The 17,461-nt window shown below is 34.3% G+C and overlaps 1 protein-coding gene across 1 annotated transcript; it reads left to right on the top strand.

The window, feature by feature from the left end:
- Positions 1-749: 749 nt before the first annotated feature.
- On the top strand, positions 750-3,563 carry LOC109791075 (V-type proton ATPase subunit G). The gene is made up of 4 exons (XM_020350328.3): positions 750-910; positions 2,331-2,419; positions 3,018-3,118; positions 3,226-3,563. Exons 2-4 carry the CDS (start codon positions 2,332-2,334, stop codon positions 3,367-3,369), a joined length of 333 nt encoding a protein of 110 aa, XP_020205917.1. The 5' UTR covers positions 750-910; position 2,331; the 3' UTR covers positions 3,370-3,563.
- The last annotated feature ends 13,898 nt before the right edge of the window (positions 3,564-17,461 follow it).

Genomic DNA, 17,461 nt, shown 5'->3' on the forward strand with positions numbered 1-17,461 from the left:
TTGGATGGTTAAAATTTAATATAAAATATGAGTTATAAAGTGAAATAAGTATAAGTAGACTTATTTTTGAAGTAAGTGAATCCCTTTCCCATCTCTCCTTTTATATATATATATATATATATATATATACTCATACTTACATTCGTTACTGCAAATTCGTGACCAAAAAGTTAAAAGTTTTAGGAGAAATTTATAGTTAATATTTAATTTAACAAAATTATCAAATTTATATTTTTTTTATGTCAACTCTTATATGATTAAAGTAATATCTTCAATCATAAAATATTAGAGTCGAAGGTTAAATTTCGGTTCATAGTTAAATAGGACAAGTATCAAACTATTTATACTCACAACTCTTTGGTTAATATATTTTTTTATTATGAGTATATTTTGTTGTGTAAATATTGATAAATTAATTTTTTTTATCTAAATAGGATTTTCTTTTAAAAAAATTATAAATGAGTTTTTTTAAAATTATAAAAATAAATGAGTCATGTTTTTAAAATTAGCCTGGTACAATGATTTGCTTATTGCATATCACTGTTGGGTCTCAGGCATCCAAAAAGAAAAAAAAAAATATTATATTTCACAAACATAATTTATCCAATTTTTTTACTTTTTTTTCCCCCATAAAAATACACATTTAAGAAAAATTTCAAAATAATGACCATGCTTTAGAATTACCATCCCAAATCCCTAACTAAGAAGAAAATAATGATTTAGGAAGGAGTAAAAGTGAAATAGCCGCAGTGGGGAAAATAGGTGGCCCGAGTGTATTGGATTAAGAAGCAAAAGAGTTGGCGAGATCGCTGGGACAGTTTTTGTTTGACACCACACCACACCATTCGGAAATTTCTGGCGATCTCTGCGTCTCTCCTATTTCTTCTGAATCTAACAACAACTCCCACAGGTACGGCTCTCTCTTTCTTCTTCCCTTTCAGATCTATGCGATTCCATTGCGCTCTAATTCCACGCCGTTTCCTTCTTTCTCTCTTTATTATTACCAAATTACATTTCCCCTCTTTCCTTTCGCTTTCTCTTCGATTATTTACCTCTATAATTAAAATTACTGAACTGCGCCTTAACTAGATTCGGATCTCTCCTATTTTTAAACCCAATTATCTGATCATCGCGGTTAGATAGAAATTATTGTATCAACTGAATTTCGATTCGTGCATGCTGGTTAGCTCTTCTAGGTTTTCAATCTGAAAATTAATTACATAATATTGACGGTTCCGGAGAAGTTGAGTGAAGTAATTGTTCGCAGTGGTTAACTAGATAAGAAAATGAATGTTTGATGTCCATGCAATATCGACGGTTGATTTGTTTTGTCATCGAACAATGGTGAATACTTACTTTAGTCTTTGAATTGAATTGCTCACTTTGGAGGAGTTGGATCCGATGTTGACTGTGTGTAGTTTGTGATTTTGTTGGATGATTCCAGTTTGCCGTTGATTTCATTTTTGAGGTTACTGTTCCCTCTTTATGTGTTATCTGGATCAGCTTGCTTTTGTGAATGCGGTAAGGTTTTGAATTGCAACCATGATGTGATTGCGGACGCCTCTGAAACCGCAGTATCAAGGGTTGCGGACAATTTGAAACTGTTATCGTCTTTGCAAATCAAGGCAATTATAATCTGTATATGGTTGCATGCTTCCATTCTGTATGATGTTGCTGCAAGTAATTTGTCTAATGACTTTTCTCACCCTGTTTGGAAGGCCGTATATATTAAACAATATCTTTGAACTTTGGTCTCTAATAGAGACAAATGGCGTTGTGTGATCGTGTAACTGACCTCACCCAAAGTCTCTTTTGGTAAACATTTCTTGGAGCACTTCACTACGAGGAAGGAAAAATAAGCAGGAAAAATAAAATAATTTTTTCTATGAACTAAAATTAGCTAATGCATAAGATAATTTGAAGAAACTTTCTCCTATTAGTTTCTCCATAATCTTATATTTAGCCTATTTCAATTTTGAAGAAGCTAATTTTAGCTTATTTTAATTTTTTCTTCTTATTTTTCTCTCATGTAAGTGTTTTTGAAGAAATTTATAATGTTTTGTTTTTGTTGTTTGTTTGGAGGGAGAAGAGTATTTGGTTGATTACATAGTTTGTGTAGTTCAAAATTTCAATATTATATGATAAGAATTGTTCTCTTGTGGTAATGTTGTTGCGTTCCTTGCTCTTTTCCTGAATTGCGAGTGACAAACAAGGTGGTTTGTTTTAGTTGTTGATTTATGTTGCCGGAAGTCTTGCTTTATGTTTACTTTCTTGTAGTTTCATTTAACCAATGAACCATTTGTTAATAATTGTTAATGTTTTTATCACAGAATGGCATCCAATAGGGGTCAAGGTGGAATTCAGCAGTTGTTGGCTGCTGAACAGGAGGCACAACGGATTGTGAATGCTGCAAAAAATGGTACTTTTAATATTCATTATTTTTTCGTATCTTCCCATGTTTTTTTGGTCATAATTTCATCTAATTTTGTTCTCATTACGCACCTTCATTAAAATAATTATTTCCTAGTAAGTTATTTATGCCCAAAGAGATGTGTTCTGCACTAGTCATTTTGTATTGGTCTTTTTATACTTACATGGAGGTATGGATTCTTGGTTTTATGATAAGCATGAGTTTGTTGTAAGGTGAGGGTTGTTTTTCACTTATGTAGAATTTAATTGCCTAATCTCTGGTCGATGTGGGGCTTGGATAGTGGATTGACTTGGGTTTTTCCCGTACATCACCCCCTCACGACCAGTATTATTGGGCTTGGTACATGGATAAATGATTTAGGATAGTTCTAATATCATCTTTGAATAGTGAATTTGAACTTAAACTCAACCTTACAAAATTAGCTTGTAAAGTGAGAATTGTTTTCTACGTATATATTATTTAATTGTTTAATCTCTAGTTGATAGGAATATTTTGGTTTTTGGTATTATTCACTTGTGTATTTTAGCACAATTATATCTATTTGTTGTACACTAATCAATGATGTCCTCTGCATGTCTACTGTTAGAAAAATTGGCTAGGTTGAAACATGCCAAGGAAGAGGCTGATAAGGAGATTGCTGAATACCGAGCTCAACTAGAGTACGAGTTTCAAAAGAAAGTGTCAGATGTAAGTCTACGATTGTATTTGATGCTGTTAGACTACCCCTTTATATTATTCTAATTTATGATGTATTCTCTTACTCTAAATTGTCTGCGTATCTCTTATTAATACAGAGTACTGGAGATTCTGGAGCTAATGTGAAGCGGCTTGAGCAAGAGACTGAAGCAAAAATCCATCACCTGAAAACTGAGGCTGCAAGAATATCAGATGATGTTGTCGCCATGCTCCTCAAGTATGTAACGAGTGTGAAAAATTAGGACCCTTTAATATATATTGGTGATGAGGACTCGTAAGTTATGATGATTATTGTCTTGAGTTTATTTTTTTCCTCTAGATATTATTCTGGTGCGGTTAAGATTCTTGTTTTGGCTACAATGCTTTGTACCTTGCTGCGCTGTATTCAGAGAAATAACTTCAGATTTGTTAAAATAAACAGTTCAGAATTAAGAGATGTGAGTATTTGTGTTGCCGTTTTAACAAGTGCATGAGGACTAGTTCCCCCCTGCATATCAATGTAAAGTCCGAAATACAAGGCATAGGTAACCAACTAACCTTCTATCCATTTGAAAGCGTTACACACAATACAACGGCTCGTAGATTGATCCTTTTGAAAGCTCCAATGACCTAAGTTGTGATCCAATCCATTCGCGAAATAACCCAACCCACACGCCTCTCCTATTGAGGTCTGCTAGAATTCCGTGTATCATAACATTCTGAACCAAGGATTTCGCTAGCCTTGTCGGAGTTTGGGTGAGTTCGATAAAACTAGCTTATAAGATGTTAGCTATGAATAGAAAATCTAGAAGTTTATAATCTAACTAATTGAATCGAAAATATTTAACAAAATTAGCAGGTAAGTTACTTGATAAATGTAAAAAGACATTAAAAATTAGTTAGAAGTAAAAAGAGATTTCAAATAAATTAATGAGGGTAAAAATTAAAAAAACAAAAATCACTTCAAATAATTTATAAAATTAAGTTTTAAATTATTAAAATAAAAACAATTCAAATTATTTTAGAAGTTATAATAATGCATAAGCGCCCAACAAACTATTTATTTTTGTAAAGGAGGAAGACTTAAGAAGCTTGGATACGTAGCAACATAGGTATGACAGAAACAGATATTGGGATATGTAATATTTTTATGTGTTTTGAAAGATGTATTTAGTGAAATGACTTTTTTATGTGAAATTATTATGTGTGAGCATACGAATTGAGTTCTTTTTTTTTATTATTTAAAAAAAGTACTTAATTTTTTAAATGGTTATGTGATATTAAATCTTGGTGTTTTCAAAATGATCCAAAATATTATTATTTTCATATAAAAATGATTTTCTCAACTAAATAGTCAGATCATTCTCAATCTATAAGCATACTTTGGTGGCTACGGCCTACCGAGTTAGGCTTGGCCTAAAAACAACCAAAACAAAAGAATAAATAAATAAGATAAAATATACTTTTCGTCCTTCCTTTATATTATTTATTAGTATCAATTTAGTCTAATTGAATCAATTTAGTCCCATATTTTTAAAATGTATTTCAATGTTTGACCTTCCGTTTCTTCTGTTTAAATACTTAATGGATGTGACACGTGTCATGCCACGTGTCATGACATCACAACACGTGGCATGACACATGGTATGGTAGTATGACACATGTCATGTCATCATGTCACGTGTCAAATCTGTTAAGTATTTAAATGGAGGAAACAGAAGGTCAAACATTGATATACATTTTAAAGATGCATGACTAAATTGATTTAATTAATTAAAATGAGACTAAATTGACACTAATAAATAATATAAGGGACGAAAAATGTATTTTTGCCAATAAAAAAAAGGAATATAAACAGGGTTGAGTTTCTGGGGCTTAAAAAATGGGCCAGTTCTGAACACAATGAAGAAAAACAATGACAGATATAGGGTTGGATGGCCCAGTTCCAAAACGAAAAAAAAATGAATTAGTATTCTTTTTAGAGTTAATCGCCTATATACTGTCAGTGTAAAGTTTTTTTTACACTGACAACCAATCATATATTTTAATAGTGTCATATTAGTTGCTTATTTAATGAAATAATAATAAAATAAACAACTTTAAAAGATAGAATTAGTTGCCAATATAAAAAATTTTATACTGACAATGTATAAATAATTAACTTTTCTTCTTATCAACAAACCTAGTGCAAAACAAAGGTAGTAGTCCACTTCATTGATCGACGCTCAAATCAGCGCCATACCTTGTAGAAAAAGGATAAGCACAAAAGAAAAAATAAAATAAAATAGAAAGCGTGAACAAAAGTAATTGCTCAAATAATTATTTATAAAAATAAGAAAAATTTTCCCTACTTTGGTCTAAAATAATGAAATATAAAAAAATACATAAATTAATTATAATTAGCTAACATATATTATCAATTGCTAGATATATTATTATTTAAAAATTTAAGACGTACGCGTCACAATCTTTGTTTATTACTTGTTACTTTGGCACTTTCAACTCATTTTCATATTATTAAAAAAAAAAGTTAAATTCTGTGAAATCGAGTATCAATTAGCTGACTTGCTTTTATGCTTTCTACTGTGCTACACATATTTGTTATTCTTCCTTTATTTTTACTGTTTAAAACATGTATGTTGTTAATTTATTTGCAACTCATTTATTTTAATTACACTTTTGTTTCTTAATATTAAAATAAAAATAAAAATAAAAATATGTTGTAATATCTAATAACTTGATTTAAATTTAACTTATTTGTAGCGACTCACATTGACCGTCACACTATGGAACAACGCCACAAACCACTAGAATATATATACTAAATAGTATAATAAGAAAATATATACATCTATCCAACCATAAAGGCTCAATAGGCCAATAAATATACACAATGTCAACAAAATGTTACTCTAAGATAGCCTACACAAAAAGATCGTCTACTCCAACTCTTACCACCAAGTGGCCTCCAACAACTCACAACAGGCTATCCCTGTCCTGCACCCACACATAGTATGATCATCGCAGTCCATACTACATGAAAATATGCAAGGGTAAGCTAGTGAAAAGAATCAACATATATATATATATATATATATATATAAACAACTTATAACACACAACACTATCATCATCCTTAACAGGTTCAACATACAACACATAACAACGCACAACCACAATTTCACAACGCAACAACATATATACAACTTACATCAACACAAAATCAACTCATTAACAACTTATGCGTCGTCATGCATTACAATTCAAAGATCTCCTACAACATAGGTGAGCAATCTAAGTGGCTAGGTCCTACCAAATCGACAACACATAACCTTTTTGGGCTTGTTAGGTAAACAACAAATTTGGATAAAAATCCACAATACGATAACAATTTCTCAGATTGTGCCACTTAAATAAGGAAGTATAGTACTATGTCAGGATAGGATAGCTGGGTTTAGGCCTACCACGACATTAGCTAGCTTAACTAAGCCACCTATGGGATTAGCCTACTGACTATCCTCCAAATACTACAACCCTCCGATACTCGGTTAGGAAATAAGTTTTCGACTTCGTACTTTACTCGAATTGGTCGCTTGTAATCGATATAGCTCGACCTGGCCCCTATATCGTGGTCGCTTTGTACATGTGTGCCTCGACCTTGCCCACACACAGGACCAACTAAGTCCTAGAGGAGAACAACACATCATCCACTCCAAGGGACAACTTCCCAAGGAAGGTTTTTCAACAAACTGGGCTCTCAAAGCACCACAACTATCTCAATCCACACAATGGGATGAACAACTTGGAAAACATCTCCTCTAGTCCTAATGATCAACAACTTATCATCACAGCAACTTATCAACACAGTTTTCAACTTATCATCTCAATCAACTTTCAACTTGAACAACACAGTCAACTCACAATTTTAACAACACAGTTTATCAGCACAACAACTCATCAACATTGTTTAACAACACATTTTAACAACACAACAACTCATTTCAACTTTATACAACACAATTATCATCTCATCAGCTCAATAGTTCAATTCATAATTTATAACTTAACCATCACAAATTAATATCTTTTCAACACATAGTAAAACATACAACTCTAATCTAACAACTTAGCAACACAATCTACTAATAACTTTTGTATCGTCTTAATATATCTACGCACTTGATGGAAGAGCATGGGCTAAAGGCCCAATCACTAGAGCAATGGCCAGGAGGTTACTTGAAGATTTGACTGCTTCAGAGCTTAGTGGGCCCAATGGGCTTGGTGGGCCTAGGGTGCTTCTCACTTGGGCTTTAATTGATTGAACACCATGTCTAATTGTATTTTCTTAGTATAGGAATTTACTTTGTTGTTGGTCTTGTATTTTGACCATAGATTAGGGTTTAGGTGTCTTGAGCTTAATTTTGGGCTTCTTGAGCTTTGGGCTTTTGATACCCAATATTGGGCTCATTCTTCTTCTTATATTTTTTCCTATTCATTGTATTCATTAGACCAATGTATTTCGGTCATTAGATTAGGGTTATATGAAGAATACATTAATAGGAAAATTAGGCTTCATTTATGCATCATTTAGAAGTAATTTGAGTTGAATTTGAGTCACATGGATGGCATGGAGTGGTTCCGGCCATGTGAGCTTCAAATGCAACCCAAATCACTTCTAAATGACTCATAAATGAGGGTAGCATCTGAATTAATCACGTTGGAAGCCAAAGTTTGAATTTCAAATTCAAATTTGAAATTCAAACTAGGCGCCAATTTGGTTGGTTTGAAATTGCCGCCCAAAGTTAACCTAATTCTTCCTATAAGTGTATCTTTTCCCACCTATTGTAAACACTTTTGAATATATGATAATCTGAATTTGCTTCAGCCAATTCTTAAGTCACCGAATTCCCCAAGAGAGAGCTATAGAGAGTGCCTTCATAGTTTCTTAGGAAAACCCTAGTTTCCTACACTTTGAAGTGTGCAATCCCTTGAGGCTTGAGCTTGGATACTTCCTTCAAGGTCTTGACCTTGTCTTCAGCTGGAGAACTTCGTCCAAGGAGTTCAACATCTTAGTTCCATCTCCATTGGAGAGGATCCGTGCCTAGGAGGAGCTTAGGAGGAGCTAGTTCTTCACTTCTCCTACTTTTTATATCAATTTTGGTATCAAGAGCAAGGTTCTTCAAGGAGATAAGTGCTTCATCTTTTTGTTTCCGAATTTGTGTTGTTCATTGTGTTCTTCTTGTCTTCTTTGATTTTCTATTCGGATCTAAGTGTTTTGAATCAAATTTGTTCCATAGATCCATTGTTGATTGTTCTTGATTTTCTTCCACAATCAATGTTTTAGGAACTATTTGCTTGTGCTTATTTTGAGTTTATTTTGAGTCTCTCCATTCCTTGTATGTGTCCGTGATTGGACCTCATGCATTGCATTTAGATTTTGGTTTTGAATCTATGTTTTGTCTTAGAAGTTTGTGTTTAGTCTTTATATGTTGCAAATTCCTTGAATAGCATGTTTAACCTAGTTTTATTTTGAATTTGTGTCTACATATTGTTCTCGGTTTTGCTTCTCTTTTGCCTACCTATATGTGCTTTTTCTTTTACCTTATTGTGTTCATAATTTGCTATTAGTCCTAGCAAGTTTCTTTAGAGTTAGGTTTCCATTGTGTTCTTAAGTTTTCAAATCACTTTCCATTGAAAATCTTATAAAAATTTTTGACTCAAAATTTCAAGTGCTTAATTCTACTTCTAGTGCACTCTTTCTTGTGGATTCAATTTTAAAAAAATTAGAGGCTGAAAACAGAGATAAAACAGAGCCTAAAACAAAAGAAAAGACCTAAAGTTCAAAAGAAAAAGAGTTCAAAAGGAATCCAAACCAAAACCTAAAGACTAGTGCATTAGTTTCTCAAGTTTACTTGAATTTTGACCTAATTTTTGGCTAACTTGTAGTCTCGGTTTCTATAGCTTGGAATCTTAGAAAAATTTGAAACAAAAGGCAAATATACTCTCTGGACTCTTAACTTGAATATAGAAAAAGGAAGAATTAAAAAAAAATAGAGAAAGCATTTTAAAGTGAAAAAGCCGAGAGGTGTTCATTGATAAAAATTCATTTGATTCCTTGTTATTGTTTTGACTACTATTTGTTCTATACTTATCCAATTGCTTTCAAATTTTTTTTGTTTTGTTCATCTACTCTAGTACCTATCTAGGAACATTCCTAACTGAGTGCTAGCTTTATTTGGAGTCTTATTTTCCAGTTTTACTTGTTGAACCTCTTTGAGTCTTGTCATATATACATATTACTCTTAACTTTTGGTATAAGCTTTCCAAATTGTGCTTTATTGCTTGTCTAGTTTTCTTTCAATAATTTTCCTGTGCTGGAAGTGGCCTCAAATCCTTGCTCAAGGATCAAGCATTGCTCAACAAAGAGTAGGAAAAGTTTGGACACTAAGACCTAAAAATTTGACCTAATTTAGTGACCAAAACTTCTCCTAAACTTCCTTCACTTGAGTGACCATTCCTTTCACCTTGTGAGGCAGCCACCATTAACCTCTTTGTTGTGTTTCTTTTGCAGATCCAGTAGCATCATATTGAAGGATTAGTGGCGGATTAAACACTTGATTAAGTGTTGGAAAATTTGCACAACAATCCGTCACTAGTTGGCTGCCAAAGCCGCCACTTTATTGCTTTCCTAGACTAGTTTACATTTTTGCCAAATCTTTTGTATTTTAAACCAATTTGTAAAGCTTGGAGGGAGCATTAAGAAGCTGGTCAGGTATATCTAAATCCTTGTTAGCATCCTCACGTGTAGTGCTAGTGGAAGTGGCTTGGAAATTTCATATGTTTCAAGCTTCCACTTAGGGAACCCGACTAGTTACTTATCTTGCTTCCTTTAAGTTCTTTGTCTTTTAATTGCTTTATTTTGCTGCCTTGAAACGTCTAGACTTGTGTAGTTTTACTTGCTCACGTTTAGTTTAGTCTCAAAAACAAACAAATTGTGAAAAAACATTCAAAATTTTTGTGAAAAGTTTTGGGGAATTGGAAGTACCACAAAGGAGTTTAGTGATTTCCACTTGAAAAGGCTTGGTTATTAAGTGGCTCTTTGTAGCTCACCTCCCTTGATAGTGCAACTTGTACACTTAGACTTCCAAGTGTTATTTTCATTCCTAGAAAATACCAAAAACATTTTATAACTTTTTGCATAGCATATAAAATCTTATTGCTTAATCATGAGTCAACATTCTCAAAGTAGTAGTGACTTTGAATCTCCTAAAAGTTTTAAAAGAATTGTCAAGGAGGTTGAGGCACTAAAACTTTGGAAGCATGATGAAATACTTCAAAAAAAAAAAGAAAACTTGAAAAGGAAGTACAAATCATGGCTTTAGAACAAGAGATCCAAAAGATTAAGCAACGAGAAGAAAAACTTTTGAAAAGATTAAATAAAAATAAAAGTCCAAAAGGTTCTTCTAGGAGCTCAACCAAGAGCTCCAATGATTCTCAAAGTCAAAATAATGATGGTAGTATACAAATGGATGCTTACTATCAACCCCCACCTAGGAGAGTCATTAAAGAACACAAAGTGAGGGAATCAAGGGTTGATCTCCCTTACTTTCATGGAAAAGATAATGTGGACACCTACTTGGATTGGGAGATGAAAGTGGAGCAAATCTTCACTTGTCATCAAGTAGGTGAGGAAAGAAAAGTTCCTTTAGCCACCCTAGCTTTTCAAGGACAAGCCATGTATTGGTGGACATCCTTGGAAAGAGAGAGAAGACTTCACAATGATCCTCCCATCACTTATTGGAATGAGTTGAAGAGTGCTATGAGAAGAAGGCACATACCTTCTTATTATAGTAGGGAGCTTATGGATAAGCTCCAAAGACTCCAACAAAAGGGTATGAGTGTTGAGGAGTATAGGCAAAAAATGGAGTTGTATCTCATGAGGGCTGGGATAAGGGAAGAAGAAAGATTGACCATTGCTAGATTTCTAAGTGGTCTTAATTTTGACATAAGAGATAGAGTTGAGTTACTCCTTTATAGGGACCTTGATGATTTGGTCCAACTTTGTGTAAGGGTGGAACAACAAAATTTGAGAAAATCTTCTTTTAAAGGTAAAACTCAATCTAGCTCTTATGTTAAGAAAGACTACAAGAGGGAGGGTCAATTTGATACCTCTAAGAAATTTGGCAAAGAAAAAGAAAAAGAAAAAGAAAATGAGAAAAATAAAAATATTGTCACTTCTAGTAGCAAAACTAGTGATATCAAATGCTTTAAGTGTCTTGGGAGAGGACACATAGCCTCTCGATGCCCAACTAAAAAGGTGATGATTTTGAAGGGGCAAGACATTTATAGTAGTGTTGATGAATCTAGTTCCACTACTTCAAGTGACAGTGAATCAAGTGAGGAAGACCATCCCATTGAAAGTGCATATCCTTGTGATGGTCAACTTCTAATGATTAGAAGGCTTCTAGGAAACCAACCTCACGAGTCTCACTTTTCACAAAGAGAGAATATTTTTCACACAAGGTGTAAAATTCTTAATAATGCTTGTTCTCTCATTGTGGATAGTGGGTCTTGTTGTAATTGTTGTAGTACAAGGTTGGTGGAGAAGCTTGGTCTTACTATTATTCCCCATCCGAAACCCTATCAACTTCATTGGATTAATGAAGATAGGGATATTAATTTTAATAATCAAGTGAAAGTCAAGTTCTCTATTGGTAACTATGAAGATCAAGTGGTTTGTGACATAGTTCCAATGGAAGCTTGCCATATTTTGTTGGGAAGGCCATGACAATTTGACAAGAAAACCATGCATAATGGCCTTACCAATGAAATCACTTTCACCCATAAAGAAAAGAAATTTGTACTTCATCCTTTGTCTCCTTCACAAGTGATAGAGGATCAAGTACAAATGAAATTGAAAAGAGAAGAAGAAAAAAAAACTTGTTTAAAAAAAAAAAACAAAAAGGAAAAGAAGCATAAGTCTTTAAAGAAGAAGGAAGAGAAATCTCTTTCTATAGAAGGAATTCAACAAGAAACTTTAAAACAAACCCTAATTGTTGAAAAGCCTTCTTACCTTCTTCTTTGTAGAAGTGTGCTTCAGTGTCATAATTTAAGCATTGAACTTAGTTCTTTACCTCCTCAAGTTTCTCATTTATTAAAAGAATTTGATGATATATTCCCTAGTGAAGGTCCAAAAGGCCTTCCTCCTTTTAGGGGTATAGAACATCAAATTGATTTTGTGCCTGGGGCTAGTCTACCCAATAGACCAGCCTATAGGACAAATCCTCAAGAAACTAAGGAGATAGAGAACCAAGTCCATGAATTATTGAATAAGGGGTGGGTACAAAAGAGTTTGAGTCCCTGTGCTGTGCCTGTATTGTTAGTGCCCAAGAAAGATGGAAAATGGAGAATGGGTTGTGATTGTAGGGCCATTAACAATATCACAATCAAGTACAGGCACCCAATCCCTAGACTTGATGATATGCTTGATGAATTACATGGTGCCTCTATATTTTCTAAAATTGATCTTAAAAGTGGTTATCACCAAATAAGAATTAAAAAGGGTGATGAGTGGAAAACTGCTTTTAAGACCAAATTTGGATTGTATGAGTGGCTAGTTATGCCTTTTGGTTTAACTAATGCACCAAGTACATTCATCAGGCTTATGAATCATGTCTTGAGAGAGTGTATAGGAAAATTTGTTGTTGTTTATTTTGATGATATATTAATCTATAGTAGTTCTCAAGATGATCACTTAGGACATCTTAGAGAAGTTATGATGATCCTTAGGGAAAACCAATTATTTGCAAATCTTGAAAAATGTACTTTTTGTGTGGATCATGTGGTTTTCCTAGGGTTCATTGTAAGCAAAAATGGGGTTCAAGTGGACCCCGAGAAAATCAAAGCCATTCAAGAGTGGCCCAAGCCTAAAAATGTTAGTGAAGTTAGGAGTTTTCATGGACTAGCAAGTTTTTATAGAAGATTTGTGCCTAACTTCTCTAGCATTGCTTCACCCTTGAATGAGCTAGTAAAAAAAGATATTTTATTTGATTGGACTTCAAAGCATGACCAAGCATTTCAATTACTTAAAGATCAACTTACTAATGCACCCATTTTAGCTCTACCAAATTTTGAAAAGACTTTTGAGCTAGAATGTGATGCATCAGGAGTTGGCATAGGAGCTGTGTTATTGCAAGGAGGACACCCCATTGCCTATTTTAGTGAAAAACTAAAAGGTGCCTCCCTCAATTACCCAACCTATGACAAGGAGTTGTATGCATTGGTTAGAGCTTTACAAACTTGGGAACACTATCTTGTGTCCAAAGAGTTTGTCATTCATAGTGACCATGAGTCACTTAAATATTTAAGAGGTCAAGGTAAGTTAAATAAGAGGCATGCCAAATGGTTAGAGTTCCTTGAACACTTTCCATATTTCATTAAATTCAAGAAAGGAAAATCAAATGTTGTAGCTGATGCTTTATCTAGGAGACATACTTTGCTTGTGTCTCTAGGTACTCAAATTCTTGGATTTGATAATATTAGGGAGTTGTATGAGGAAGATCTTGAGTTTGGTGATAATTATAAAAAATGTCAACAAAAAGCTTTTGATGGTTTCTATATGGTTGAGGGTACTTGTATAAAGAAGGAAGGTTATGCATACCCCAAGGATCCATTAGGAAATTATTAATTAAAGAGAGTCATGAAGGTGGGCTTATGGGGCACTTTGGTGTTGAGAAAACCCTTAGTTTGTTAAAAGAAAAATTTTATTGGCCCCATATGCGAAAAGATGTCCAAAGACATTGTTTTAGATGTTTAGCTTGTTTACAAGCTAAGTCTAAAGTAATGCCTCATGGTACATGCACACCTTTGCCTGTTGCTTCTTCTCCTTGGGTAGATATTAGCATGGATTTTGTGCTAGGCTTGCCTAGAACCCAAAGGGGAATGAATTCTATCTTTGTGGTAGTGGACCGTTTCAGTAAAATGGCTCATTTTATTCCTTGCCACAAAGTAGATGATGCAAGCAACATTGCAAAACTCTTCTTTAGAGATGTGGTTAAACTACATGGACTTCCTAGGACTATAGTTTCAGATAGAGATACAAAGTTCCTAAGCCACTTTTGGCGTGTCTTATGGTCAAGACTAGGAACCAAACTCCTCTTTTCAACTACTTGTCATCCTCAAACAGATGGCCAAACTGAGGTAGTGAATAGATCTCTGTCTACTATGCTTAGGGCAGTCCTAAAGGGTAATCACAAATCTTGGGATGAGGTTTTGCCCCACATTGAATTTGCCTACAATAGGGTAGTTCACAAAACTACCAATATTTCTCCTTTTGAGGCTGTGTATGGGTTTAATCCTTTAACTCCTTTAGACTTGATACCTCTCCCTAATGTTGAACATTTCATTCATAAGGAAGGGGCTTCAAAGGCTGATTTTATCAAAAAACTGCATGAAAGGATTAAAACTCATATTCAAAATCAAAATGAGAAATATGCAAAACAAGGGAATAAAGGCAAAAAGTCTATGATCTTCGAGGAAGGTGATTGGGTTTGGCTTCACTTAAGAAAAGAACATTTTCCAAATCAAAGGAAGTCCAAACTCAGTCCTAGAGGAGATGGTCCCTTTCAGGTCTTACAGCGTATCAATGATAACGCTTATAGACTTGATTTACCCTCTGATTATGGAGTCAGCACCACTTTTAATGTTTGTGATCTTAAACCTTTTATAGGTGCTAGTGATGATGAGGACGACTCTTCAGATTCGAGGACAAATCCTTCTCAAGAGGGAGGGAATGATGGAAGAGCATGGGCTAAAGGCCCAACCACTAGAGCAATGGCCAGGAGGTTACTTGAAGATTTGACTGCTTCAGAGCTTAGTGGGCCCAATGGGCTTGGTGGGCCTAGGGTGCTTCTCTCTTGGGCTTTAATTGATTGAACACCATGTCTAATTGTATTTTCTTAGTATAGGAATTTACTTTGTTGTTGGTCTTGTATTTTGACCATAGATTAGGGTTTAGGTGTCTTGGGCTTAATTTTGGGCTTCTTGAGCTTTGGGCTTTTGATACCCAATATTGGGCTCATTCTTCTTCTTATATTTTTTCCTATTCATTGTATTCATTAGACCAATGTATTTCGGTCATTAGATTAGGGTTATATGAAGAATACATTAATAGGAAAATTAGGCTTCATTTATGCATCATTTAGAAGTAATTTGAGTTGAATTTGAGTCACATGGATGGCATGGAGTGGTTCCGGCCATGTGAGCTTCAAATGCAACCCAAATCACTTCTAAATGACTCATAAATGAGGGTAGCATCTGAATTAATCACGTTGGAAGCCAAAGTTTGAATTTCAAATTCAAATTTGAAATTCAAACTAGGCGCCAATTTGGTTGGTTTGAAATTGCCGCCCAAAGTTAACCTAATTCTTCCTATAAGTGTATCTTTTCCCACCTATTGTAAACTCTTTTGAATATATGATAATCTGAATTTGCTTCAGCCAATTCTTAAGTCACCGAATTCCCCAAGAGAGAGCTATAGAGAGTGCCTTCATAGTTTCTTAGGAAAACCCTAGTTTCCTACACTTTGAAGTGTGCAATCCCTTGAGGCTTGAGCTTGGATACTTACTTCAAGGTCTTGACCTTGTCTTCAGCTGGAGAACTTCGTCCAAGGAGTTCAACATCTTAGTTCCATCTCCATTGAAGAGGATTCGTGCCTAGGAGGAGCTTAGGAGGAGCTAGTTCTTCACTTCTCCTACTTTTTCTATCAACACTTCACATCATACTTCTCACAACTCACAACCTTATCATCATGTACTTCATAACTCTCCACTAGATCATCTCATCATATTTCACAAAATATAAACAGTCAACACATAACGTAAAACAATTTTAACAACTTAATTTCAACATACTTCAACAATATCATAGATCAACACACAACTCGTAAACAACTTCACAACATACAACATATTCAACAGATAATACAACTCACCCATCATGTTTACAACTCATCTATCATGCCAACTTACACAACATATACAACATGAATTAACCTACGCACCAAAAACAATCTTCAACTTATCCAAATCACTCCTTGTGAAATGACAACCTTCACATAAAATAGAGTATCGGGAGTTATACTACTCCTATCATGCTCATACATATCTCATATGAAAGATAATAAGATTTCCTATAACTCTTATGCAGACATCAAGTCCTAATTTTATCATCTACTTTGCTAAAAATTATAAAAACCGCAACAACTAACCTAAATCCTGACAGCTTGACTTTTTCTCACTAAAAAGGTCATAACGGAAGTTCTAGACCTACTTTTTGAGTGATTCTAAGGCCATTGGAAAGCTAAGATCCAAGGCTACAACTTTCATGAAGACCATAAAGCCAAATTCGGAAAGTACAAAAGCACTAAGCGCATCCAAAGCACTCAGGGCTTCCCAAGCGCTCTAGCACGCTACCCCCAAAGGGCTCAGTCCTTTAAAAGGGCTCAGCCATTCCCAAAGCGCTTAGCCGTTGCCAACAGCTCAGCCCTTTACCTCCAAGGAGTGCTCCCCTTGCACATTGCCCTGAAAGGGCTCAACCCTTTAAAAGGGTTCAACCGTTTGTGACAGAAACACAATTCCTTCACCATTTTTGAATGTCAACCTGCAATCAGAAAATTTCCAACACATGCAACCACCTCCAAACACTTACCACTGAATCAAACAGCTAAAAGAAACTTAGAACATCAACATGCAACTATAGGATCACCACAAATCATCAAAAACACCACATGCAAATCCACTAGCTTCCCTTATTTCGGAGAAGAAGAATCCGAGCTTCGGGGAAGAGAAAGAACAAAAAGAAGAATATCTGTGCTTCTAGCTAGCAATCCACACCTCTACTTAACACCTTCAACAACAACAACAACAACAACACAACAAGAGAACTCAGAAATTTGGAACAAGAGAGAATAGAAAGTGAGGAGAAAATGAGAATGTTGAGGGGAAGGAGGAAGAAGAAGAATGAACTGCACTGCGGGTCTTACATTATTAAAGAGAGAAATATTAAAAATACACTCTCTTACAATTTTTTTTATTGACCGAATTTTATTTGTAATCGTAAAAAAAATATAGGTTACACTTCTTATTTGATAAGTTCTATTCATAACTTTGTAAGTGTATAATAAATTTTAATTAAGTGCATATAATGAAAATGAGTACATTTGAATTCTGACTCTTATAAATCTAAACAACCAAAATTAAAAATGATCTCTACCTATTTAATGTATGTCAAATCTTTTCCTGTTTCTGTGTGAACGAATAATATTGTTTGATAATGAAACAAAAATAAAAGAGTATG

The sequence above is a fragment of the Cajanus cajan genome, chromosome 7 (genome assembly GCF_000230855.2).
Source record: "Cajanus cajan strain Asha chromosome 7, NIPB_CcT2T_4, whole genome shotgun sequence".
Taxonomy (NCBI): Eukaryota; Viridiplantae; Streptophyta; class Magnoliopsida; order Fabales; family Fabaceae; genus Cajanus; species Cajanus cajan.